Raw genomic sequence first — 26955 nt, forward strand, 5'->3', positions numbered from 1 at the left:
AGAAGGTGGATGTGGATTGTTGACGTGTGCAGGATGGAACCCAAGTGCCATCCTAAGGGTAGCCGGGGCAGAGAAGAGCTGTAGAGAAATACATGAAAGAGCCTGGATGCACCTGGGGAATAATGCAGTGGTTCTCTTAACTTTTTCAGGCCATGACCCCTGCATAAACAATTCCGTTTCTTGTATTAATGTGGCCAATGTCTGACCTTATTGAATACATTTGATGCATTAACACAAAATAGGAGCTCTGGGGTGCCGGAACAACATGGCCGCTTTTACTCGGAAAGCCATGACCCGGAAACAATCTACTAAAAAAAGTTCACTTTACATAGCTAGCTTACATTGCGATCGTTTTAGTTTATACGATATATGATCCAAAAAGCGTTCATATTTTGCGGGAGAGACGGATGAGGAGCAGAAATGAAGCGCCAGTATATCGATCCGTTCAACACCACGGAAAGCCTGGATTAGGAGAGACGAGTCATTCTTTCCGCCGCGCTAACGGCTAACTCATTTATAAGCTAACATGGGGACAGAGCGGAGCATACGGTAGCCGAGAGGCGAACTGACAAATAAAAAAAAGGGAAAAATTCAGAATATTCTTATCTCGCCCCGTATCATTGAGGATGCGCTAGGACGTCCTCACACGTCTTTAGGACGCGTCGATTGGGACCCCTAGGACGTGCTGACACGTCGGATGGACGGAAACGGTTAATGGTCTTTTTTCATTTAATTTCTTTTTTTTAGAAACTAAATACTAAATAACTAAATATTTCCAACTATATTTCCAGCTTTAAGATCAATAATGTTAAATATTGTTACAGCCGTTGGCTGTATTTATTATTATGTTTGATTAGTAGTAATAAATATATAGAGCTAATGCTGTTATATCTATATATATTTATTGGTAGGCTTGCTTAGTTGTACTAGTTTATAGGGACGCTTATTATTATGCTTGGAACTGTTTGTTGTTCCTGTCATCCCTGCAGATGATGAGTGATGTGTCCCTAATGAGCTGCCATCTTGAGGAGGGCCTGGCTAGCCAATGCTTGGATCCTATTGGCTAATCGGTCCTGTGGCACCTCGGAGTCTTGGGGTGCGTTCGGAAATGCGCCCTGAACGCACTGGTGTGCTCTCTTGTCGTTCGTTTATTCAGTGCACTCGGTGCATTGTCGTTCGAAAATCCAGTGCGCTGCGCACCGGGTGTGCCGAGTGCCCGCACTGAGCGACCCTACCCTGAAGCTGGGGTTGTCCGGTGTCGGCGGTGTGAATGCGTCACAGCTGTGGTCGTTCGTAAATAAGGCACACTGTGACGTCACCGCCCACCACACTCAACAAACTGACCACATTCCCGGTGCGCATTTCCGAACGCACCCTTGGCTACCTGGCCATAAAGCTCACTCTCTGCCAGCGCTTCGAGGAGGAAACACTGCTTAGCGTTGGTCTTCCCTCCAGACGCCTACTTCTGTTATTTCCGTTATGTCTGCTTAGTTTCGTTAGTTTATGTGTTGTTTTGCTTTACCCTTTGTTTCACTCCCTTTGGGAAGTTGTGTGAGTTTTGTCCCGTTTAGTTCTGTGTAGTTCTTGCTTGTTAGGTTCAGTTGTAGTTTCGTTCTTGTATGTTTGTCAGGGTTTTGAGTTAGTGTTATCCGTCTTGTCATCACCGCCTTTTCTTTTGTTCACTTCATTCATCACCCTGTAATGTAAGTCATTCCGTCAGTGCTCACAGAGCCATTCTGGGGTCATATTTGCCATGCACTTTAAGCCACTTTGTAACTTATTTATTTGTGAGTATTAAAATAAATACTCTTTTATGATTGTGGCAGTATACCCCTAGACTTCAGAACAGTCCATAACAAATATGACCAATCAAATAAAATAGAAATTATTCTGATATGCCTTCTTATATTATTAAATATTTACTGGGGTGTTTACTGGGGTGGTCCTTGAAAATCTGTGTCATTTTAGATTTTAGCCATAGTAACTTTTTCAGAAAACTGTTCAGAATGTAGTATTCCTACATTGTGGTATTGCTACTTTTACTTAGGTCCAAATTCTGAGTACTTCTTCCAGCCCTGCTTTCACCGTTCTCCCCATGCCGACTGTAGAGATGGAAGGAGGTATAGAGGAAGAGGGACGGGGAAAGTGATTACTGTAACGTATTATCCAGGATGCCAGTTCCCGCCGGGAAAATAAATAAATAAATAAATGAACTTGATAAGATCTGGGACAGATATAAATCAGTTTGTGTGCAGCAGAGAAAGATGGTTAGTGAGCGAGGAAAAGGGATGGTATGTTCTCCCATGATTTCTTTGTGCGTGGAATAGTCCCAGCCATTTAAAGACATGCTTTATCTGTTCACTGCATGATTTAAAAAGGTACAATTACTATAACACAGTACTATCCCACAAGACACAAAAGTAATCTCAAAACCGCAATTCACAATGTCCACAACTACAGTTGCACAATTTGGACACTTAGCGGCTCAACCCGCCGTCCCTATATTTTGGACATGTCATTATCTCTAGGCAAAGGTTTGTCATTTTTGAAAATAGCAGGTCTAAAATTACAGTGAAATTTGTAGATGATCTTGTGATTTGATTCGCTGCACAGCGGTAGCGTATGTTAACCCGTTGAAACCGTGAAAGCGTACAAGGTCACAGCACGTCACTCCGTGCTGTGTTGCAAGCTTGTACATCTGCTATTTTTGAACATTTATTTAAAATCTTGTAAAGCTTTAAGATTTATCCTCCGCATGAATGCAGTGAACAAGTTGCATTGCAATCCACCCATTAGATATCTTGTGAGCAAGTGGGAGTTTTGTCCTAAGGGTGGTGCTAGAGAGAAGGCAATGGAGCCAGCTGGGTTCAGTCTCTGGGGAGCCTAAAGATGCACAACAAATAGAGAGTATGCACATGCATGATTTTCCCATCAGGACACGCCCCCCTCATGGCAAAACATTGAGCAGCATGGAGGGTTGGAGTTTGGAAGCGCTCGTTGGAAATCACTCAACCGTCCTGCGTACCACCTGTTTCTAAATGTCACATAATGCAGGAGGCAGTAAAATGTTGTGTTATTGAAAACAAGCACTTCCAAACTCTGACACTAATAGAAAAATTATCAAATGCAGGGCATTTCTTGACAGATTCATAACGTTCATAACGTTTCTATGGTTGATTTTTATGAAACAAAAACTTTGCAGATAGAAAGAGGAAAATTCAAGCTTTTCGTACAGCTGCAATGTTGGTGAGTTTAACATTGTTTAATGCAATCAGACAGGACTTTTCTGTTTGGATGAATGGGCTGTCAAGGCCAGAAAGTATGGAGGGCTAAAACTGCCATATCTAAAAAATAATGAATTAATGACTAACTGAAATAATAAATAAATAAATGCAAAAATAAATAAATAAATATGCAAATAAATATATAAATCAACAATTAAATGTATTTGTGACTATTTGTTTATTATTATTTATATACACATTTAAATACACATTCAATTACACTTTTAATTACACATTTAAATGTATATTTAAAATGTACATTTAAATTTACATTTAAATAAAATATGCATTTAAATGTGTATTTCAAGCTGCTTTTCCCAAGGGTGTATTTCATGAACGGTATGTTAATGAGGGGGCATGTCTTGACCTATTCAGCCATTAGCAATCAAACCCAGAGCAATCAAACACCCAAAAAATCCCATCCAGCCAATTTAATTTGAGTTTAGTTTTAGTTTGTTTTGAATATATATATTCTTTTAATTGAGTTATTGGCATCAAAATGTACTTAAAGTACCCAAAGTAAAAGTACTCATTATGCAGAATGTGTCTTTGGCAGTGTCCTGCAAGTCTCATTCTCCTGGCTGCTATTTTGTCGCTCACCCTGAATATTCCAGCATACAGATTCTCGTTGTTAACATGTGTACTCTTGCTGATGTTGAGCACTACACGTAGTAGTAGTGCTAACGACACTGCCTGACTGGTACCTGTTTTAACAAGGTTTGGATACCTAACAGTGGCGGATACAGAACATGCCTATGATTGCACCTGGAAAACTCTCCCTGCTGTTTTTTAGATATTATAATGATCTGTGGTCGGTGGATGACGTCAATTCTTTCCACTGTCTATCATTGTCTTTAATGCTTTGAAAAGTTCAAAGCAATCACTTCAATATAGAAAGTGTACTGGATATCTTAAACTCACAATTAAAGTGTATTACAAGAGCGCTCCTGGAGAATGACACAACACCATGAAATGTCATTTTCCCATTACAAAAGTGAAGTAGAAAGTAGACAAAGGGACAGAGATGGATTACAAATTGCTCCATCTACACCTTCCCTCTCAGCTTTCCAACACTAAATGCATAGTAGACACGATGAAGAAAAGAACACTGTTCTTAAAGCTGTGGAGAGTGGTTTGACCTTCACACTTTTGAAAAAATTGGTTTGTCCTGAAGTGAGTAGTGCTGTGCTCTGCTGTGCTGTGCTGTAGTGTGCTGTAGTGTGTGTGTGTGTGTGTGTGTGTGTGTGTGTGTGTGTGTGTGTGTGTGTGTGTGTGTGTGTGTGTGTGTGTGTGTGCGTGCGCGTGCGTGAGTGCTTGTGTGCATGCTTGCTGGCATGCTACTGCTACAAGGTGATAAAGACTGAAACATACTCTATATAAATGTATATGCTTAAAAATAAGCTTCGAGCTACGCAAGATCAATTTCATGCATCGTTGCATTCAGGAATTAAACATAATAAAAAAAACGTGTGTTGCAACGTGTTGCAATGAGGTTTTCGGTAGCAGAATGAAGCGGTCTGCTCGGATTTACGTTCTCTTCTTCTACTCTACAGGCCTCCAAAATAAGGGTCTCTTCACTGAAAAACACTGGCAGTGACGGAAGTTAATCATCATCATCATCATCATACTATAATTCAGTCAATGTCTGAATGTGTGTCTGTCTGTCAGAAACACCGCCGTAGCTCCTCACTGCCTGCACCAATCACTCCCACTTTTCACACAGGCATTGACCATAATAATATGGAGGTCTTAACGAAGCCCTTTTTTCAATTTAACAAATTATAGATTAATAATGAATTTATTAGTGCATTAAAAACGCACCCAGGGCGCAGTACCCCCCCGGCCACAAGGGGGGGGGGCAATATCTCACAACGGGTAAGGGCTAGTGTATTAAAATAACCGAGACCTGGTACGTCACTTTTTCCCACCTAGTATTTCACTGGTGGCACTCGTGTACAGTATGTTACCCCGATATTGGTGACCTATAGACTGTTATTGTGCTACAAGCTTTGCTCAAGGGTAAAATCAAATTAATTCAGTCATTTGACTTTCTCCAAATGCATTACAGGACATCCACTTCACCTATAGGCAGGGGTTTTCAACCCTTTTCATATCAAGGCCCATTATTTATTCAGCATTTGAGCCACGGACCACCATTTGATGAGATTTAGCCTCTCAGACCCAAAACCTGTGTACAGAATAATTTCACTCCTGAGAGCATAAAATGAAACCAATTGGCATTTGGTTTCATTTTACACTTGCAAGGGTTAAAGATATATAAGGGTCCATTTGGTCAACTCTCTATCATTTAGGACCACCTGGAACCACCTCTAGGACCAACCAGTGGGGCAGGCGGCCATAGATCACGCTTATAATGGTAGTGGATGGTGGGGAAACACTTCACTGACGGACCACAGCGGAAGCGAGCGCTGCCCAGTGTCGTTAGAAGCTACTACATGCGATAGGTTTCATGCCATTCTTCCCAGAATCTACAGTATATTCAACGGGGGTGGGTCAGGCCACCCTGACCCACCAGACTGTAGCTGCTATAGTTCAGCGATAGAGATCACCCTGCCCTGCCAGCTTCCCACCTGTGAACAGCAACGCCAATTGTGTTGGTCGGAGCGGCCAGCCAAGCCCAGAGGCACCATTCCCCATTGCACGGATGCCGGGCAGGAACTTTACTCCTGCAACCTATCTTGCACGCCCCTTGAGGTGTCATCTATTTGTTTTTTTATCATACAGGCAGAGCACTGAATGTTTGGGCCCGAGAGTGGAGAGATACAGAGGCCGACTGTGAAGATAGCGGGGTTTATCTGAGGTGTACACAGGGAACAGGTAATTAAAACTGGGCCACTGAGAGTCGGGTATTGACACACAAACAGAAAGGTGCAACGTGATCACACATTACCCCACCTCCCCTATCTCTCTCTCCAATCGTCCTCCCTCTAATTCACCTGCACTCTGGCTGTTCTTGCACAGCGACATTAACCACATGAATCCTACAGTCAATCCTATTATGTTATTCTGGGATGAACATTCGGCGAGAATAGCATTCTACAAAGTCTACAAACTCATATTTTTGGGCTATTTGCACCACAGACATGTAGAGCGAAAACTAGTGAGCCCCTAATCCGGGAGGATTCCAGCCCAAGTATGAGGTTTAAGTGGCAAATTAATTAATTAATTAATGATAGTGTAACACTTTCTCTTTATCTGTTACTCTCTCAAGTTATCTTTCTGTCTCTCTGACTCTCTTCCCCCGCCCCCCCCCCCCCCCCCCCCCCCCCCGTCTCCCTCCATGTCTTTCTTGCACTCTGGCGCAGTATCTTTCCGTTTGTTTCAGTCAAGCAGTATGTCTACATAATAAGCAAGCTAAACACGCAGCAAGATCTGGAGTGTTCATTACGTTTTACGCACTCTCTTGAACTTCACATGCTGAAGGAGCCGAAATGTTAACACGCCCATGAGGGCTTACACAGCTTATTCAGATACACATGTGCACAAAGACACGCAAGCATGCGTGCACACGCAAGCACGTGCGCACACCACACACACACACACCACACCACACTAACAAACTTACAACATTTGGGACCTGGAATTTCATATGGCATGACGGGTTAGACTAGGAAGCTCATGCATAGGGTAACGTTACTCACTGGAGCGTGGTCATCTCAGTGAGGGATGGCTGGGTCGCCTTCAGGTAGCTGGCCCGCCGCGCTTGAACCTTGGGCGAGGGTTTGGGGCTGCAGTCAGAGTCCCCGCTGTCCTCGTCCGCCATGGCCCTGATGTAGCTGCCGCTGCGCATCCTCCGGCACGGGATCTCGTCGTCCTTTCCCAGCGGCGAGAAAGCGCTCCACTCATCCTGGGGCACCTGTAGAGACGACGGCGAGGACTGAATTAAAACGTGCTGATCACGACGGGACAGGAGAGACTGTCAAAACAACTTACGCGAGAAAACGTGCAGACACACAAAAGAGTCCAAAGAAGGATGTCTTCCCTGTCCTTAAATATCCCTCTGACAAGCAACCAGAAAACCCACCTACCGGCTCACCATCCATCCAGTGACATGTTACCCATCATGCTGTGAAGGATCAGTGGTTAACAGTAACGTAATTCGCAGGAAGAAACCACAATGACGCCGCGTACCATAACAAGCGTGCATGCACCGAAGGCCTCCGTGTGACTTTCCTGTGACGCATGTGGCATATCAAATGCAGCCAGATAAATTGTTTTAGACAAAACGTTGCAGCGCTGTGGGGCCCCCCGGTCCACTTTTCGGACTTTTCACACACTTCCAATGAATGTGTAAAAAAAAAAAAAAGAAAAGAAAAGAGAAAAAAAGAAGAAGGAGCCAAGGCTATCTAGGAGTTCTCGTCTAAGTGAGCGCGAGAGACAGAGACAGAGAGAGTGGTGGTGGTGTTGGGGGGGGTGGGGGGGGGGGGGAGTAAAAGTGCTAGCAAAACAAAGAAGGTTTTGTTCAGTGGAAAACACTGTGGTCCCAACGTGAGTGGCTTTTAGGGCACCAGCTCTGAGGTGAAAGAAGAAAAGAGATACAGTGTGAGAGAAAGAGAGAGAGAGAGAGAGAGAGAGAGACACTGACTGACTGAATAAATGAATGATGCGTGTCATTGAGCAGGAAGCGGTAGCCATAGGGAAACCAAGCCACGGACAGACCTTGATGTCAACCAGAGTAGAGTAGTGACATCTGACAACATCTGCACAGACCTGAAGAAGCGCATCTGAATGACACACAGAATTCCGCAGGATGACCCCGGCATTCTAGCGGCGTGGTGCGGAGCTTTCAAGATGCTCGACACATTTTTTAACCTTCAGGTTTCACCGAGGTGCAGGAAGGAGAGAGGGGGGCTCGGGACTTAGACATGCAGGCTTGAGGGTCTGCATGTGTGTGGAAGTGTTTGCGTGGGAGTCTGCGTCATCTTCATGCGAGTACTGTGCACATGTGTTGTGTACTGTATATGTGAAGGTAAAACAGGAACGGGAGCCTTGGGAAACTCTTATGTAAAACTGCAGTTTCCTTCTGGCGGAGAAAACGTGTGGCCATGCCATGCATACACAATATCCCTCCTTCATCTCCTTCCGAGCTGTTAAAATGCATGGCCACAGAGACCAGTCTCCCCTCCCGTCCCGTCCCCTCCCCTCCCCTCCCCTCCCGCTCTCTGTTGGTCCCCCCCTGTGTGCGACGACTCGTGTACACTGTCTCCGTCTCTTTGTCACCCCTTTTCTGTCTCATCCATCTCTCCTCGGGGCTCATATTTGCAGCACACGTGGTCGTGAGAGAGGATGCATCAGACGGAATGTCTTCCTCTTTTATCTCCTTCCAGGGAAGGGGGGAGGGGAGGAGGGCACACAGCGAGGCAGTGAGGTACCATGGGAGCTCAAGGGATGTGTGATATTCTCTCCAAATACGGTTAGGTTATTATGCCCTCCGGCTTCCTCTGGTCTCCCAGCAGCACATCTAGTTCTGCCGGAGAGACGCATGCATACATAGAAAAGGAAAGACACATGCATGCTATCACCCAGGGCATTAGTAGCTACTGCTGCTACCACAGCAGCAGTAGCTACAGAATGATGCTGCACTGGCATGTCCACATCTAGGCTTTGAAGATGGATCAGAGCTGCACAGTGGTGTAGCTACTTTGGCACTGCTGTATCTGATCTTCTATTTGAAGACAAATGCAGGCTTAATGCAAAGCATTTCTCTTGTGCCAGATAAGCAATGCATGCACACCAGACATAGTGAAATCGGCTTGGCACTTTGCTAATCCAATATGCAGAGGCTAACTGTGGGATGTAAACATCCATCCTTTTCGACTACTGCATGTACAGTACATAATATCGTGCAGTGGTACAGCAGTAAAAACACATATGTTTATGCACATGCAAAGTACACAGACACTGAGGAACAGTGATAACATGCAACAGCTGACTCATGGTCATAACAGTGAGAGCTCGCAGGCAAGCAGCATGCGACCGGGATCCACCACAACATGCGACCGGGATCCACCACAGAATGCGACCGGGACCCACCACAGCATGCGACCGGGACCCACCACAACATGCGACCGGGACCCACCACAGAATGCGACCGGGACCCACCACAGCATGCGACCGGGACCCACCACAGCATGCGACCGGGACCCACCACAGAATGCGACCGGGACCCACCACAGCATGCGACCGGGATCCACCACAGCATGCGACCGGGACCCACCACAGCATGCGACCGGGACCCACCACAGCATGCCAGACATGAGGTTAAAAGTCCTACCTGCAGGAAGTGGCAGGTGCGTGCCTGCTCGGCTTTCACTAGCGCTCTATCTAGGTTGACCTTCTGGTAGACCTCCCTGGCTCTGCTCACCGTCAGTGTGGACGACCACGAGCTCTTCTTCAGCTGCAGCTGCTGCCCGGCGTCCAGTGCCCTCGCCAGCTGCAGCCCCCCGGAGCTGCCCGCCGAGCACGTCGAGCACTTCACGTCGTTGTTGCTACGCGATGTCTTGAGCGTATGGGCGCTGATGGTGTTGTAGGACTCCATGAAGTACTGCGACTGCGACTTGTCCGGGTGGCGCCCCATGGTCATCACCCCCGACGGCGCTTGCCGGTGGTGGTGGTGGTAGTTGCAGAACTCCCGGTCCAGAGTGTCGTCCGAGCTCCAGTAGCCCGAGGTGGCCGTGCGCATCTTGGGCTCCGACTTGGAGCGGTCTTTACTCTTGCCGCGCTTGCTGAGCTTCAAGGTCCCCGAGCTCGACGGGGGGTCGTCGGGGCTGGCCTTGCCCCCGTTCACTCTCCCACCGCCACCACCTGTCCCGGGCCCCGGGGGGGGCCCCTCCAGGGAGTGGGACTTGGTGAAGAGCTTCTGGACCGAGTGGACCAGGTGTCGGATGCGTCCCGGGCTGTCGCTGCGCTGGTGCTCCGTGGCCGTGCGCTTGTACTGCAGCGTGTGGTAGCCGTCGCGCTGCACCGGCGCCTGCCGCTCAAACTGCGCCAGGAGGTTGGTGGGGACGCGGTTGTTGTTGTTCCCGCCGCCGCCGCTTCCTCCTCCGCTGCCTCCTTTGCCGCCCGCCGGTGGCCCGCCACCAGTGTAGGGCACCAGGGCGCTGCACTCCTCCTTGGCCTCATGGTGGGTGCTGCAGTGTCTGCGAGGGAAGGTGCAGCTGGCCAGGTCGGGGTAAGGGGTGCACTCGGACTGGAAGGAGCTGCGCTGGGCATAGTACGGGTGGTCCGCCGGGTGCGTGTCTCCAGGGTTGAGGAAGTACGGCCGGCGTTCCGGGTGCCCCAGGGTCATGGAGGAGGGGTCGCAGCTCACCGCGTGATGGTGGCTGCGGCTGCCGGAAAGGCCCTTCATGGTCATTGTGGATGGGCTGACGCACACATCCGGCTGCTAATGAGGGAGCTCTGCACGGAGAGACAGACAGAGAAGACAATTATGAAACACTTTGCATTTGCATACAATACGGCACAGTCCATCTGCTCCGGTTTGAAGGACACTTTTTGGCAGCTGCTCTGTGAATGTGCAGACATATTGATGCCGACAGAAGTTGTGCCCGTTCCGTACTTGGATTTTTTCTTTTGTCCTTCAAAACACCCAAAGAATGTTCTCTAAATATAGCACACACTTGGCACGCATTCCCTGACATCCAGATCAATTCTCAAGCTTCACTTCTCAGTTTGCATCAGTAGATTAGAGTACGCTATACAAAAGAAAAGCACGGGGAAAAAAAGCAAGTGTCACGGGATCTGAGGGATCTGAGGGTAACAAAGGAGGAAGTGGAAACTGGAGAACCTCTCATCTATTTCCAACTCAAGTGTAAGCTATATTTATCCATGAGTAGTGTTGGCAAAGAAGCAGCAATATGATTATGAATATGAAAAATTAAACAGTACATATCAATCGATAGGCGAGGAGACATATCTCTTTCCTCCTAACCATGCAATGCCTTTAGCCTCATTCTTTTTTTTTTATTTAATACATTTTATTCAAAGAGTATGACATCATATTATGCAAGTTTCACAGAAAGAAAATACAACTCTTTGTTTTTATATTTTCTCCCACAACTCCTTTCCCAATCCTCCCCACCCACCCACCATCTTTCCCCACGAGGCCAGACATACAAACAACATAAATTATATACAGGTATAAAACCAATAAGTTGAGTACATAACTAAGATACACACAACATATATACCATACAGGTATAAAACCAATATACAAAGAAAGGGATCACATGGTTATGTTCACAGAAAGAATTAATAAACAACTTAAAAGGGGGTAAAATAAGAGATATTAAATTATTAATAATAATTAAAAAAAACAAAAACAAAAACAGAGTAATAAAAATAAAAATAAAAATAAAAATACAAATAAAAATAAAAATAAAAATAAAAATAAAAATAAAAATAAAAATAAAAATAAAAATAAAAATAAAAATAAAAATAAAAATAAAAATAAAAATAAAAATAAAAATAAAAATAAAAATAAAAATAAAAATAAAAATAAAAATAAAAATAAAAATAAAAATAATAGAACCCGATCACAACACAATCCAGAGGAGGCAACAGAGAGGGCAATGCAAGAACACCTGCACAGTGCAAGAGCATTTAGGTTTAGTCCTGTCCACGCTGGTGAAGTGCAAACATGCGCATGCGCGCACGCACACACACAGAAATGACCACATTCTGGTGCTTCAGAATCCCTCTATCCCTCTAGTGTTGCTCTTAAGGGCAGACTAATTGGCCAGTAAAATCCAATCCGACAGCTTCTGGGCCAAGCAAGGCAACCGGCTATAAACGACCTTTCCCTTCCGCGGTGACACGAAAACAATGGCATCCATCAGAGCCCCTTTAACGGCCGTCCCTGTGCCCGTCCGGGGCTTTAACGGCCGTCCCTGTGCCCGTCCGGGGCTGTGGCTGGCTGGCTGGCTGCTTAACCCTCACTGCTCTAACGGCCGTCCCTGTGCCCGTCCGGGGCTGTGGCTGGCTGGCTGGCTGCTTAACCCTCACTGCGCTCCTTTAACGGTCGTCCCTGTGCCCGTCCGGGGCTGTGGCTGGCTGGCTGGCTGCTTAACCCTCACTGCGCTCCGTTGGACTGGAGGTAAAGCTAACAGGACATTAACTAGAGCCCATGCAACCCGGGTGCTCGGTTCTGACAGCGCCGGGGCTCAATTCAACACGGGGAATTCATTACTGTTACTTACCAAGTGCTACCAAAGGCCAGTGTGGTAAAAAAAAAGAAGTAAAGAGTCAAGAGAAAACGGGAGCAAGAGGGGGGTAACTGGAGACATAATGAGAGGAAACTAGGGGGAAAGAGCAAAGGAGCGAAATAACATGAAAATCAATTTGTGACATAGCGGGGAGGACAGAATGTGCAAGACCCATCGCGGGGCACACATGTCTGAATGAATTCGAGTGAATGTCGGGAATAAATAGATGCACTGGGAAATATTCATGACATTTCGTTATCCACGGAAATCCGCTGGATACAACCCCCCCCCCCCCTGCCAGGGAGAGAATTAGGCCTGTTTGTCATAGTATTGTCCCGTATTGTGAGACTGAAAATGGAATCCGATACTGAACGTATAGTGCATGAAAAGATAAGCACAGAAATGTGTATGCACGCACGCACACGCACACACACACACACACACACACACACACACACACACACACACACACACACACACACACTTAAAAACTGGACCATGTCCAGCTAAAGGTATTCATTGCAGTCAATTGACAGAGGTTTTCTTCACTTGGCCACTGAAGCGCAGAATGTGACCTGAATAAAAGATCCTCGCGGCAGTCCACAGCTGGCCACAGACCGGCACTGAAGCTAAAAAGCTGCAGTTGGGTCATGTTGGCTGGCTGCCTGCTAGCGACACGCACACACGCACGCACACAGAGAGAGAGAGAGAAACACACACACACACACACACACACACACACACACACACACACACACACACACACACACACACACACACACACACACACACACACACACACACACACACACACACACACACACACACACACACACACACACACACACACACACACACACACACACACACACACACACACACACAGGGAGAGAGAGAGAGAGAAACAGACACAGACACAGCCGTGCCCAAGCACACACATTCCCATGCATATCTCCCTGGCTGGTTTGCTGGGGTTTCCAATGTTGAATTCTGATGCTGCCATGGTTGTCAGGTGTGATATAGCAGCAATGTATCATGGGACATGCTGGTTGTGACACGCTGTCAGGGACAACAACACAGCTCCGCTCATAGACAGCTGCTGTGGCTCTTAATTCTATTAGAGGTAAAACTGTATGTCCAAAGTAGCTGAGCGCCCCATGTAGTGTCTATAGGCCAGCGGCCCCCAAATGTTTTTGGCCGTGCACCGCTTGTTACCTCCTGACCTAGCTGACGCACCCCCCAACGCTCAGTCCCGTTGTATTTGGCAGAAAATTATAGATTTTTTAATATGATTGTGGCAAATAATCACAGAATGTCACTGCACTGAGAGGCATGCAGCTGCTGTATACTCCCGCAGCTGCTCTATACATCTCCTTACAAACAGTGTTGATTTTGCCGTTTGTGTTAAATAAATAACACCATAAAACCGCCATTACCCTTTTCATGTCAAGCACCCCCTAGAGGGCGTTTGCGGTGCGCCACAGTTTGGGAACCCCTGGTCTAGGCGATCCCCATCACCATTCCAACAACGACGACTACTGTCGGGCGGAAACCTCATATGTTCAAAAACGGACTTTTCAGGATTCAAATGATTTTTTTTTGTGGTGCAACCACTCCCTTACGGAGCTATGTGTGTGTGTGGGTGGGTGGCTGGGTAGCTGGGTAGCTGTGAGCATGAAAACAACATGGTTGTTTTTCACCACCTGTGCGCAACCTAACACACACACAAACACACACGCACATATTAACTGTATATATGATGCTTTCGGGCATGTGCCAGTACAGTCAGTACATACAGTACAGTAGAGGGTACAGTAGCGGGACCGCCGCACGGTAACTCTGTCATTTCTCAACCATTTCGGACGCAGGGCGGCACGCCAGAACCGGCCCGGTTCCTGGGGGTCTGGAACTCCCCCCCCCCCCACACACACACCCCTGGGGACCCCCACATGGTAACTCTGTCATTTCTCTACTGTTTCGGACGCGGGGCGGCTTGCCGGAACCGGGCCGGCACCCTGGGTGCGTTCCTGTGGGTCTGGACTCCCCCACCCGGAGTTGCACCACTCACTTCACACGGGTGTGATTTTTTGCAGATCTAGAAGCTCAAAACATGCTGCTTTGTGTCCTGTTTCGAGCTTGCCGATCTGTATTTATTTTTTGTGACGGTGTAGTATTATCGAGTAGGGCAGTGGCTTTCAACCAGTGATCTGGGGACCACCAGTGGTCCTTGAGGGGGTTCCAGGTGGTCCCCAGCTAAATGATGAACGGACCAAATGGACCCTTATAGATTTAACAATATTTTAACTCTTGAGAGCGTAAAATGAAACCGAATGGACCCTTACGGACCCTTACTCTTGAGAGCGTAATGGACCCTTATGGGTCCATCCATTTGGTTTCATTTTATGCTCTCAAGAGTTAAATTATTGTTAAACATCTGCATTACTTAAACAATAATCTACACAATTAGTGAATGTAGAATAATTGTTAATTTGATCGTTTGCCTGTTATCTCTCCTATGGTACCACATCAATACAGCATGGAATTGTGGACAAAATCTTATCTAACGATGTGGGTCTGAAAAGCTAAATCTCATCAAATTAATGGTGGTCTGTGAATGTGAAAATATACTGCATGGGCCTTGACATGAAACGGAGTAGGGTGTTCATTTGACTGAGCATGTACAGCATGTACATAGATCTGATACTTTGGGTGCTCAGCTGGAACTACAGAGCTCACTTCCAACAGTTCCATGAGCTGTTTTCCGTGGTGTAAAGTAACTATACCGTAAGTACAATTTACTTAAGTACTGGTATTCTTTTTACTTTAGTGGAGTACTGTATTTCCAATATTTACTATAGTTACTTTCTAGATTTGAATCATTATTACAAAACATACATTAACCACTCCAGCCCTAGCGTCGCAGTCCCGCAGGGCCCAGGAAATGATTCCCTGTTCATTTTCCTCATAGACATTTCAAAAAGTATTTATTTAAAGACCTTTTAAGCCTTGTACAAAGCCAACTCGAGTTGTGACAAATCATGACAACAAATAATTAGAAAAGAAAAGAAAATGGCAGGTTACAACACTTCTTTTGTTGTTTTTCCTCTTTGTAATTATTTGTTTGGTCCAAAATATTGTGTTTGTTGTCATGATTAGTCACAACTCGAGTTGGGTTTGTATGACGCTTATAAGGTCTTTAAATAAATACGTTTTGAAATGTCTATGGGAAAAATGCATTGGGAATTATTTAGTCATGAAAGGGGGCGTGACTGCGACGCTATAGGCTATATTTACTTAAGATCACAATGCACATTGTGAGATTGTAGATCTGCTATTTTCAAAAGATCTTTTATGCTTTTTAAAAACTAATTGGACATTCTGCACAATGAGTAGTTTTATTTTTTGGTATATTAGGTATATTTTTATGCCAATAATTGTTGCATTCTTACTCAAGTAAAAGTTGAATACCAGACTTTTACTTGTAACAGAGTTTTTCTACATTGGGGTACTGATACTTTTACTTAAGTAAAAAAATGTGAGAACTTCTTCAATCGCTGGCTGTTCCCGCAACGCCTGCGACACCAAGCGTAAAATGAACCCCCCTCGTGGGGTTATATACTGTCCCCAGACCACTGCAAATAAAACAAAAAATAATTACATCTCAGCAACTTTTATTTAGTGATTGTACGCTACAAGGGGAGGACAGTAAATAAAAGGCAGCAGTGATGAAACAAGCCATGCTAGGGTATATAAGTTATCCAGTAGTATAGCACCTCTCGCTGCAGCATCAGCAGCACAACGGTCTAAATTCAGCTTGGCAGTCACGCTTGTTTGGACAAGATTGAGATTCACTTATCGGCAGAACAAAAAGAATAGGAAAGAAATGGAAAACAGATTCCTCCCGTTGCCTCCATCATCATCCCCTGTAAAGCATCCCCTATCTGGGGCCAAGCCCGGGAGCCAGCTGCTCCCGGGCCTAATCTTCACTTTCCATTTATGCCGTGCAATGTTTTCATATCGCCGCTGGTCGGGTGGTAAACCTTGTATGTCCAAAACCATATAACTTTTTACGAAATGAGGGAAAAAAATAACCTGTGTTCCAAATGGATCCAATGTAATTAGTGACACGCTGTTGTTGATACTTTTCACCCACGGACAGATGTAACCACTTTCATATTCAAAATGTTTCTAAAATAGTGAAAATAGCTGATCTACAGGCTCGAAGCGATTGAGCGTGTAGATATGTGATACGTTTGTGCCCCACTATATTGTATGATGAAGTACTACAGTATGTGACATATTGGAGAATGGAGATACAAGGTTTCAGCCAAACAGCAAGGTTTTGCACCAAATCAAATAAACAAAGGCTCCGAGTGTGAGCCCGAGTTTTGTTGAGATGGTAAGGAAGCCGAGGGAATTCATAGGACAATCACATTGCACTTTGGCGTGTGTGTGTGTGTGTGTGTGTGTGTGTGTGTGTGTGTGTGTGTGTGTGTGTGTGTGTGTGTGTGTGTGCATGCAATAAAATGGAAATCATATGAAGTCATGGTGGTACATGTTATTTCCACGCTGCAGCAGTGTGATGTCACTGGACACGACAGGGCTGTTGCTCTAGCGTAAGGAACATGGGTAGTAATTACCTCATCTTCTCAATCTCCTTCATTTAAAGTTAATCACATTAACCCTGGCATGTCTTTGGGCAAGACAAAAAATATCTGAATTTGTGAATTGGTTAATATACATTCAAAAGGAAATAGTGAACAACTTTAGGACAAACTTTATAAGAAAAAAGTTCTCTCAGTGGAGTGGCTAGTATGCATATCAAGAATAGGAATTGAAAAAATCCCCAAAAGGTAGCACGTCCCCAAATTTAAAATCTGTGGAGGACAAAGTAGGCCTACTCACACTTCCACTTTTTTATTGGCACAAATAAACGGACGCTTACACATTTGGGCTAAGAGCCTCCATCAGAGCCTCTGATGTGCTATCCTTTGGGGATTTTTTCAATTCCTATTTTTGAAAAGGACACATTTTATCATCCTTAAAAGGGGGAAAAAAAACACCCTTCATGGATTTCCTAATTTCCTCACCAAACGGTGTCTGGTTGTGGTTTGAAATAGTATGTCATGCTGTTACATCAGCCAGGTATAGACTTTCCTTGATGGTTGACTATCAAGAAGGAATAAGGGGACATGAAAGCGACAGCGGGCACAGAAATATCTCAGAGCATGAAAGTGAAGGTGAGGTGGACAATTATGGTCTCCTACACTTTCACCTGTAAAATCCAATCCAATTCAAAACGGCAGACAACCAATCAATCTCAATATTATTTATTTATATACAGTTTTTGTGAAAATGGTTTATGGTGCCTCTGTATTCAATGGTCTCTACAGAGCATTTGGTTCTCAAAGTGGGGAGCGTCAGTTCGTGTGGTCAAAAATCTAACAGGTAATTCTACTTGAGTAATACTGGGGTATTTCAAATTTGTTACACTTTTACTTCTACTCCATTACATCTCAGAATTAAATATCGTACTTTTACTCCACTAGAATTATTTGAAAACTTTAGTTAGTATAGTTACTTTGTGTAAAAAGTGCCTTTAAAGCCTTGAGAATGCTTGTGTTGCATAACATTTTAAGGCCAGGATGGGGCCAAAAAAAGTCTTTGAGCGATTATTTTCTTTGGTGTTATATGGATGTTTTTTTATTTATGGCTATCAGTTTTATCTCTGTTGGTTGAATGCCACTGTTAACGTGTTAAAAGACAGATCTCTCTCTCGGGCATTTGACTCTTTCCTTATAGGGGTATAACAAATATAGACAAACCTCCTTTGTAGAATATGCGTGCTTGAAGTTTGTATCTCCATAGTCTTCAAAAGCAATATTGCGCAGAACAAACTAGAACATATGAGAAATTTGATAGGAAGAGACAAGAGAAGCTTACAGTATTCCATCATTTTTCAGCCTGGGGCTATTCAATCTATAGAAGACACTTTGACGCGAAGGAGGTGTTTTCCTATTAAAATGTACATGTACTGTAGGACAATAAGAGGAGGGGCGGTGTGTATCTTTCCAATATCACAAATGAAAGCTTATACAAAATGTGCCTGGCACGTCATTTACATGCTGGGCAGGCAATAGAAGGCTTCGATGGAGGTATATGATGTACAAACTGTTGAGCATGTTATCAAAACATTGCTAAATGGCACCGGACACACCAACTCTTATTAAAACTCAGCTCTACTACATTCATCATCTCCAACAGATCACCAATGTCCTTGCAATACAATATACTGTAGTACACTGAGTATAGGCTCTGTTCCTTGCTGTATTGGATATATTATGAAAACACATGACTCTATATGGAATGGATTGGTGTTCCCAGTTTCCCGGTGACAGCTCTTTTGTCACCAGCAAACTAATTAGGCTGACTGTCAGAGCTCTCGCAGACAAATGCAGTGACTGGGGTTGAGTTATAGCATGGGGAACCACCAAACACTTCTCGGAGACAAATTCCTTTGACAGGGGGCTGTTTGATCAAGGTAAATAAATTAGCAGCGGCATTAAGTCTGGAGAGAAAGCTTGCTAGCTGTTTGTCTCTGGCAGAGCTGTCAGCCGCCGCCCTCGCAGCCCTGCGCTTACAACGTTCCCAACAGAGAAGAAGCATAATGTGGGCTTGGTGAAGAAGCCCAAGTGACCAAGGGCGAAACTGCATGCTGCATGAAAATAGAAAATACATTGTCAGAGGTCATCTTTCAAGACAGATTCTGCGCCCCGTGGAGTGAATGTGTCGGCAACTCCCGTAACAATGTGTAGAGTTTGTTGTTAGTATGAATGAAAACAAAGATGCACCACCGGGAAAGGAGGCTGAAGGAGAGTGAACGGGCCGACGTCCAGTCTCTACACGCGGAAGCGAGCGGTGCACCCAGAAGCAGATTCAAAGGATTTTTTTCTTCCGTTTGGTTCACAGGGTCAGATTGTGTTAAGTGTAAAAGACTAGAGGTTCACGCGCCTTCGGTACACTTACTGTACATCTAGCGTCACGTGCAAAAAAAAAGAAAAGAAAAAACCTTGCACTGCGTCTTCCAATCGGAAGAAGGAAACACAGTAGTCCACTTCCTGTTTCTGCACTTGGCGACCTGAACTGGCGCACATTTTGTGCGCTTCCGCCTGTCTCAATTGTAATATAAGATTGGGGTGCCGACACCGAGTGGTTGGCTCTGGTGCAGCCTGGCAGCGAGTCGCATATGTTTGATTCACCAGCCCAACAACCTTCGCTGTGTGTCCATGTTTCCAGTCACTCTCCACTAAACTATCTTATAAAGGCAGAAAAGCCCCAGAAAACATGTTTTTTAAGTTTAAAAGATATATTGTATGAAAGTAAAGAGCCACAATTTAGCCTGATTTATACTTAGTTGCGCGTCGGTGTTGCACAGCAAAAGTAGCAGATCTACAAACACGCCGCAATGACATGCGTTGTGAGCTTGTGGATCGCCTCTTTTTGGTGTGTAACGTCCACAATCCACATGCAACTAAATACTGTATACCATAAACCTAATCTCTCAGAATTATGGCATATAATGTAGTTGTTTGTTATTGTTGTTTGGTTGTTTGTGTGTAGGTATTGTAGTCCATTACTTTTGCTGTAAAGCGTCCTTGGGTTAATTCAAGCTACTATTATTACCTTAACTCAGGCATGAGTCTTGCCGTACCATCCACAATACTTATTTTTACTGTGTAAGAGCCCCCCCCCCCCCCCCCTAGCTTCTTTAATAAAGTACAATAAAGCAGTCCATAAATAACGGCCCAGAGGAGGAGGGAGTGCAGCGTCACCATGGAAACAAATTGATTTCCTGCTGTTTCCATCCTAGGTTCCTGTGCAGCTGCAGTGGTGGAAGAAGTATACTCACATTATTTCTATTATTATTATTATTACTTGCGCAAGCAGAGCGCGCAAGTAATAGTTTTTGTCCATGTCGCTGTTTGATGCGTATGCGCCGTCCCAGCGTATGACGTAATGACTACTACGTGTGCTTGATATGGCAGTGGTGTCAGATTACATACTATGTATACATAGGGGCATTACCTTTAATCCTCCCGACACTAAAACATATCGTCATTACGTCACCATCGAAAACCAATTACACCCTGGCATTGGGTCCTTTAATCCACATCTTTATTACGTCATCATTGAGAGCTAGTTATACCAGTTATACCCTGACGTCATACGTAAAAAGTACAAAAGTACTACGTAGCAATACCATAATATACAAATTAAACTTGCAAGTACTTGGAACTTCAGTTCCAAGTATTGGCATCAAAATGTACTTAGAGAACCAAAGTAAAAGTACAAAATAATTGTGAACTCGGTATAATAGTGGAATAAAATGTACAATATTTTCCTCTGAGATGTAATGGAGTATACTGTAAGTATGAAGTGAATGGGGGAATATACTGTTGAAAAAATATCGGTATGTATTATTCAATGAAATTCAGATCAGTTGTCCATAATGAGCTTCAAGCAAGGATAGCCTACTGCAACGAAACAAAGGAGACAAAACATCACAGATTTATTTTGATAAATATGCATTAAGATTACTCTTATTCTCTCACCCTTATTACATACAGAAAAAGCAGGACACACAAATATCCCAAAACCCTTATTACCCTTTTGGCTGAGAAACACAGGCAAACAAAATTATTGGAGATTTGCAATTCCTCCTTTTCTCTTGCAGAATAATAAACGATCACAAACTCTTCTCTAGAGTTGCAAAAGAATCTGGGTGACTTAACCCATTTTGGGCGGGAACCCCTTTTGGTGTTTTAAACATTATGTTATAATTTAGCTATTGAAAAATAGCAGATCTACAAGCTCATAGCGCGCCACCGAGTGGCGTGCTACGAGCTTGTAGATCTGCTATTTTTGAAAAATCGTAAAAATGTGGCGCAAATCTTTGAATATATATTCTTTCAAAGTGAATGTTTTTAACTCAGGTCCAAATGGGGTAATCCTGGGTGAGGTGCAAGCAAGCTGGATGTGCACTGTAATAAGCTCATTCCATCCCTAGTCGGCCCCTGTAGCTCTCTACACACGTACAACACTAGAAAGGGGTTATGCTCCATCATGGAGAGCATAATATCTCCACCAGGCTGGGTTGCCTAGCCAGGGCTGTGTAAGCTATGGGTTGCATCCCTCAGGACACGAGGATGCTGTTCGACATGAAGCTGTTCGACATGAAGTGCAACATTTTGTGGCACCCCCTATTCGATTCTTAAGTCCGACCTCATTTTGTAGTCCAGCATCACACTACAGATTATGTCTTTAAATCACAATCGGCACAAATCGATACATGTTATCATTATCTCCGGAGCAGGGACGTAGGAGACGGGGGGTCACAGGGGTCAAGTCCCCCGTCCTCTGAGTGTCACTAGGACCCTGCGGCCTCCCCAGTCGTCCACAGTGGAGCCGGCTTGCTCTGCAACCGGCTTAAACTCTATGAGGACGCCCGGCCCCCAATTTCTGAACAGCTTCCATCCGGCTACCATCAGACTTTTGAACACTGCACCTGTCTGTCAACAGGCGGGCCTGCATGTCACACAGGACCACTTTCATTTGACAAACTGTTTTACCTCTTAGAGTATATATTAATAGAGACAGCACCGGATTTCTCCTCCCATCCACTTGCATTAAGTTGCTCAAAAGCGCATGAGGCGATTTCACTCCTCCTTCAGGGTAGGAACAGAGTGCATTCTGGGATTGACATGAACGCGCTGGCCGTTGACTATCATTGCGCCGTTTGCACGCGTTCACGTATGAAACATTCGTTCACCTGTCTGGGCCCAATAACATGAACGTGCGCAATGATAGTCAACGGACCAGTGCTGGCTCGAGCTGCAATGACAAATTCGGCCACTATGTCCATTTTGCCTCAGGGTTTCCTCCGGGTGCCGTCTCTATTAATATATACTCTAAGTTTTACCTACACAGAATGTTGGATGTTCCTTCCTGTGTATTGTTCCCTAGCCTAGCGGCCTATAAGTTGACTACTTTTCCTTTGTAGATCCACAATGTGGATTGTTACCTTTTTGTCTTTTATGGACTACCTTCTTATGTGGACCTGCCATTCATTATGCTTTAAGTAGCATGTGACATGTCAAACTAGGGGGTTTTCATGATTCTGAATCCATTCCAAGCATTATTTTTGTACAAAAAACACTCCTTGGGCTAAAAAATGGCCATAGCCGTCATCACAAATGTGATGAGGTCAGCACATTTTGGGGGCATTTGGGTAAGTGGCTATGGCCAAATTTAGTCCAAGGAGTGTTTTTCATGCGAAACTAACTACTTAAAGCATAATGACATTTTGAAAATATTGCCTTATAATAGGTTGTCAATGGTGGCATCTTGGAATAATGCAAATTTAGGGTATTTGCAGTGAGCAGATTAGGGTAGATTGTCCTGTCAGAATCAGTTGAGAAACAAAATAAAGCAATTTATTCCAACCTCTTCCATTTACTGTCACCCTTCCTTCAACCAAAACGTATGCTAATAGTATTGTATTTAATGGTGCGATAAAAGACAACTTCAGTATGTGTTCTGTTCAGGCATTCAGTGTCCGTTCAAAGAATAGTGCTGGGCTATATCTGCTTCACTTTGCAGGTCACTAGTCAGAGGTTGCCAGCTGGCTGAGGGCAGGTGCTCCAGTTAAAGGGATGAGAGAGGGACCTGGATCATATGTCCTCATCAATGTCAGCCTGTTGCATTATAAGGGTCACATCAACAGATGCTTCAGATCTGCCTGGGAGGAACAACTTAACCCATTTAGCGCTAGCATTTATTGAAAAATTAGGATCTAATTCACGCCAGCATTTTTTAAATTTGAGCTCTTATTTTGAAAAGCCACAGTTCCATACTTCCGGTAGGGAGCTTATTCTAGGAAGTTTAACAGGTCCCGTTCAACTGTTTTTTACAATTTGGGTCCATGCCAGTGCACTTGGGGGCTATTCATCGCCGGCTCTGTGCCGTCAAAGAAACGCTGTTTTGACCAAAATGCCATCTGGGACAAGGAATAGGAGATACAGGCGATTGAAAGAAACGGATAGAATGCATTATTATGGCGACGACGATCTAAGATGGGCGATCCTGTGCTGTGCTAACAACACAGCTAGCTAACCGGCTAACGTCAGTAGCATTTTGCCTCGAGCAATCGAACGCACTATAAAAGCGCCGAAGGGCTTCGGCAATGGCGTTAAGTGTTAGTATCAAAATTAGGCTCGCCAATGGCGCGGAGGGAGTTAACAAAACATGAAATGTGTAGTTCCTGAAAGTTAACTGTGTGGGCTCGCTTCAAGCAAAACCAAAGAAGATTTCAACATCAATATGCACCTGCCTGCACCGGCACTCCCGTGACATTTAGTAAGTGATTACACACACTTTCTAAATTATGCTGAAGTAAATGTTACCGTAGGCGTAAGCTGATCTTGGTTACCATGGCAATGTGATCAAAGCCAGTGAGTGACAACATAATTTGAGCACGATTAGTGATGTCACTGCATGGTGACATCTACACAACTAATATCCTTTATAAAGGCTCACGGAATAAAGACCGCACCTTTATGTTGGTTGCGATCCGCCAAAAAAACGCAGAGAAGAAGATGTTGTACCCATAAACCGAGACTCAAACCTTGGACCAAAGAGTGACAAATCTGCTGCTGACATAACCTGTCCTTATGGCCGGAGACATGTATTTCATGTTTCACTGGATCTATAAGAGTGTCTTGCAAGTATTGGGATTGAACAGAACTCTCAACCTGGTGTTTCTTGGACTCGACAATGCTGGGAAAACAACGCTATTGCGAATGCTCAAAGATAACAGCCATGGTCAACACGAGCCCACGGGCTATCCAACGTCAGAGGAGCTGACTATTGCCGGAAGACATTTTAAGACCTTTGATCTTGGCGGTCATACACAAGCGCGAAGAATCTGGAAAGACTACCTCCATGCCATCGACGGCATCGTCTACCTGGTGGATTGCGCTGACCATGCGCGGCTAGGGGAGGCTAAAGTTGAACTTGACGCCCTGCTAACAATTGAAACCACTGTCCCAGTGCTCATCCTGGGGAACAAGATAGATCGCCCGGAAGCCATCAGTGAGCATAATCTCAGAGAAATGTTTGGCCTGTATGGCAACCAAAGTAGAGCCCATCAGGGGCCACTGGAGGTTTTTATGTGTAGTGTGTGGAAGAGACAGGGCTATGGGGAAGGGTTCAACTGGCTCACCAAACATATCGATGGCGAATAGGGTATTGTGGTATACGTTGATGTCAGTCTTGTCCTAATATGGAGGGACGGGTGGATCTGAGATGAATTCATAAAATGTGAAAAAACATTCACGCACAATTATATTATTATATTTCCACAATAAGTCCAGTCTTGTCCGGTCTGTCTCTACCCCGTCTCTCCATACCGATGGTAATAAATCATTAAAACATCCTACCCAGGGTTCAAACCTGGGTTACCTGCGCAAGTACTGATTTTTTTTTCTCTAGCTGAGCCAACAGCCTGTTTGCTCTGGAGAAATAACATTTTCACCTTCACGCAGTACCACTTGTCAACCAGTATAGTGGTCGGACCAGACCACAAGATATGTCTCAACCAGGTGCGTTGGAAGTGAGGGCGTTCTGGGGGTTCTGGGCATGGCTGCCACAGGGGACTAAACAAACCCAAAACACTGATCTCATCAGTGGACATCTAAGGGGTCCTTGGCCTGAGAAACATTGACCCCTGCACTAAACTGTAAATATATGCGTGGTTAGCTGCAGCAGCAATGATAGTGAGTGGCAGTGGCCACTTCCACACACTGTGTGTGTGTGTCTTGCATGAGTGCCTTTGAGCGCAGGTGCAACACGCATATGACAAGTATGCAGGAATATGGATACACACCGGCAATGAATGCTGTACACATTGTGTGTGCACGCACACAACCCTTCTATTCAAACTCCACTTGGAAATGCATGTCTGCAAAGCATGCCACGCTTGCACGCACGCACACGCACACACACACACACACACACACACACACACACACACACACACACACACACACACACACACACACACACACACACACACACACACACACACACACCACTCCTACCCCCACATACGGGCTAGGAGGCAGCCTTCCAGCTCTCCTTGAGCACCGTAGAGATTTGCGCCTAAGCTGAACATGCTGCCTGCACAGAGAGCAGGTGTCAGACCAAGGCGAGTGCCACGCATTGACAGTTAGCGGCCGAGCTCCCCAGCTGACCTCGCATAATAAATCGCTGTCGGCAAAAATTCCCAACCACATCATGGACCCATGGCGTGGCTTATGTCACCAGAATGGACTTATGTCTCCTGTCAGCACGGCCCCAGGCTTAGCTGACGTTAGTGACGTACGTCAAAAAGCTCTGGGGTCTGGATCCTGGCTGAGGACGAGGATGAGAATTAAGATGAGGATGAGGTGGAGGGCGAGGATGATGATTAGGATGATGATTAGGATGAGGTGGAGGGTGTGGATGAGGCAGGATTAGGAGGACAAAGATGAGGACAGAGATTAAGGACGTGGATCTAAGGACAAGGATGAGAATGAGAGTAATGGTGCGTTCACACGGACAGATGAAACGATGCAAAGACGAGTTGTGAATCGATTTGGAGCAGCTACGTTCATCATTGCGTCTTTGCAACGTCACGTCGCTGGCTTCCATTGACAATGAATGGTAGACTATCTGCCCGTGTGAACGCAACACAAGGGTCAGGATGGGATGAGAAGGAAGGTGATGATGAGGAGTGAGGATGAGTGAGGTGAAGGAGCGGTTTCAGATATTATCAGATGATTTAATCTCCGTCATCAGCCATTATCAACATACTGACCTTGTTGTCCGCCATTGTCCGGCCGCGACCATTGTTGGTCGCGGCCACATCTAACCCTAACCTAACCTCAATCTAAACCGGCCACGTAATTCCCTTAACCTCCATGTACTGTAAGTCAGTTTCACAATGTTTTCACTTCGGTGGCAGTAATTTCACTTCCTCATTTCCTAATCGCCTACTTGTGGTAGGCAGTATGTGGAAATGTCCATACTGGCTGCATTGAATGGTCTTGATATAAGGACATAGTGGTGATTGATTATCAGTTGATAACATTCGAAGCGGGTGAATTTAACTGAGCCACAGTTTTTCACCAAGCAAAGATAATTCAGTGGTCTTGTTCTGGCTGTTGGAGCCAGTGTGGCAGTGGTCAACCCGGCATGCCACTTCAGTATGCAGGTGGCGCAGTAGCATCCATAATGCATAACACACCGTGACATTATAATGGAAGTGGAGTGGAGTGGAGAGAGGCAGGTGGGCAGGTACGAGAGAGAGAGAGAGAGAGAGAGAGAGAGAGAGAGAGAGAGAGAGGAGA

At 45.1% G+C, this 26955-nt stretch overlaps 2 protein-coding genes across 4 annotated transcripts in view; one reads left to right on the forward strand and one right to left on the reverse strand.

Annotated features, from left to right (window-relative positions):
- dlgap1b (discs, large homolog-associated protein 1b) overlaps nt 1-26955 on the reverse strand; it is a 181322-nt gene that overhangs the window by 63007 nt on the left and 91360 nt on the right. For all 3 annotated transcript variants that reach the window (XM_079490055.1, XM_079490056.1, XM_079490057.1), the window contains 2 exons: nt 9670-10703; nt 6947-7161 (listed from right to left, as the gene is read on the reverse strand). In XM_079490055.1, coding sequence (XP_079346181.1) covers nt 6947-7161; nt 9670-10659 — 1205 coding nt within the window. In that variant the 5' untranslated portion in view covers nt 10660-10703. The remainder of the gene's footprint in view (nt 1-6946; nt 7162-9669; nt 10704-26955) is intronic.
- On the forward strand, nt 24250-24810 carry LOC306912849 (small COPII coat GTPase SAR1B-like; the record flags this gene model as incomplete). Its single annotated transcript, XM_079489304.1, has 1 exon — nt 24250-24810. The coding sequence occupies one exon, from the start codon at nt 24250-24252 to the stop codon at nt 24808-24810; it is 561 nt and encodes a 186-aa protein (XP_079345430.1).

The sequence above is a fragment of the Electrona antarctica genome, assembly GCF_951216825.1.
Source record: "Electrona antarctica genome assembly, chromosome: 20".
Classification (NCBI taxonomy): Eukaryota; Metazoa; Chordata; class Actinopteri; order Myctophiformes; family Myctophidae; genus Electrona; species Electrona antarctica.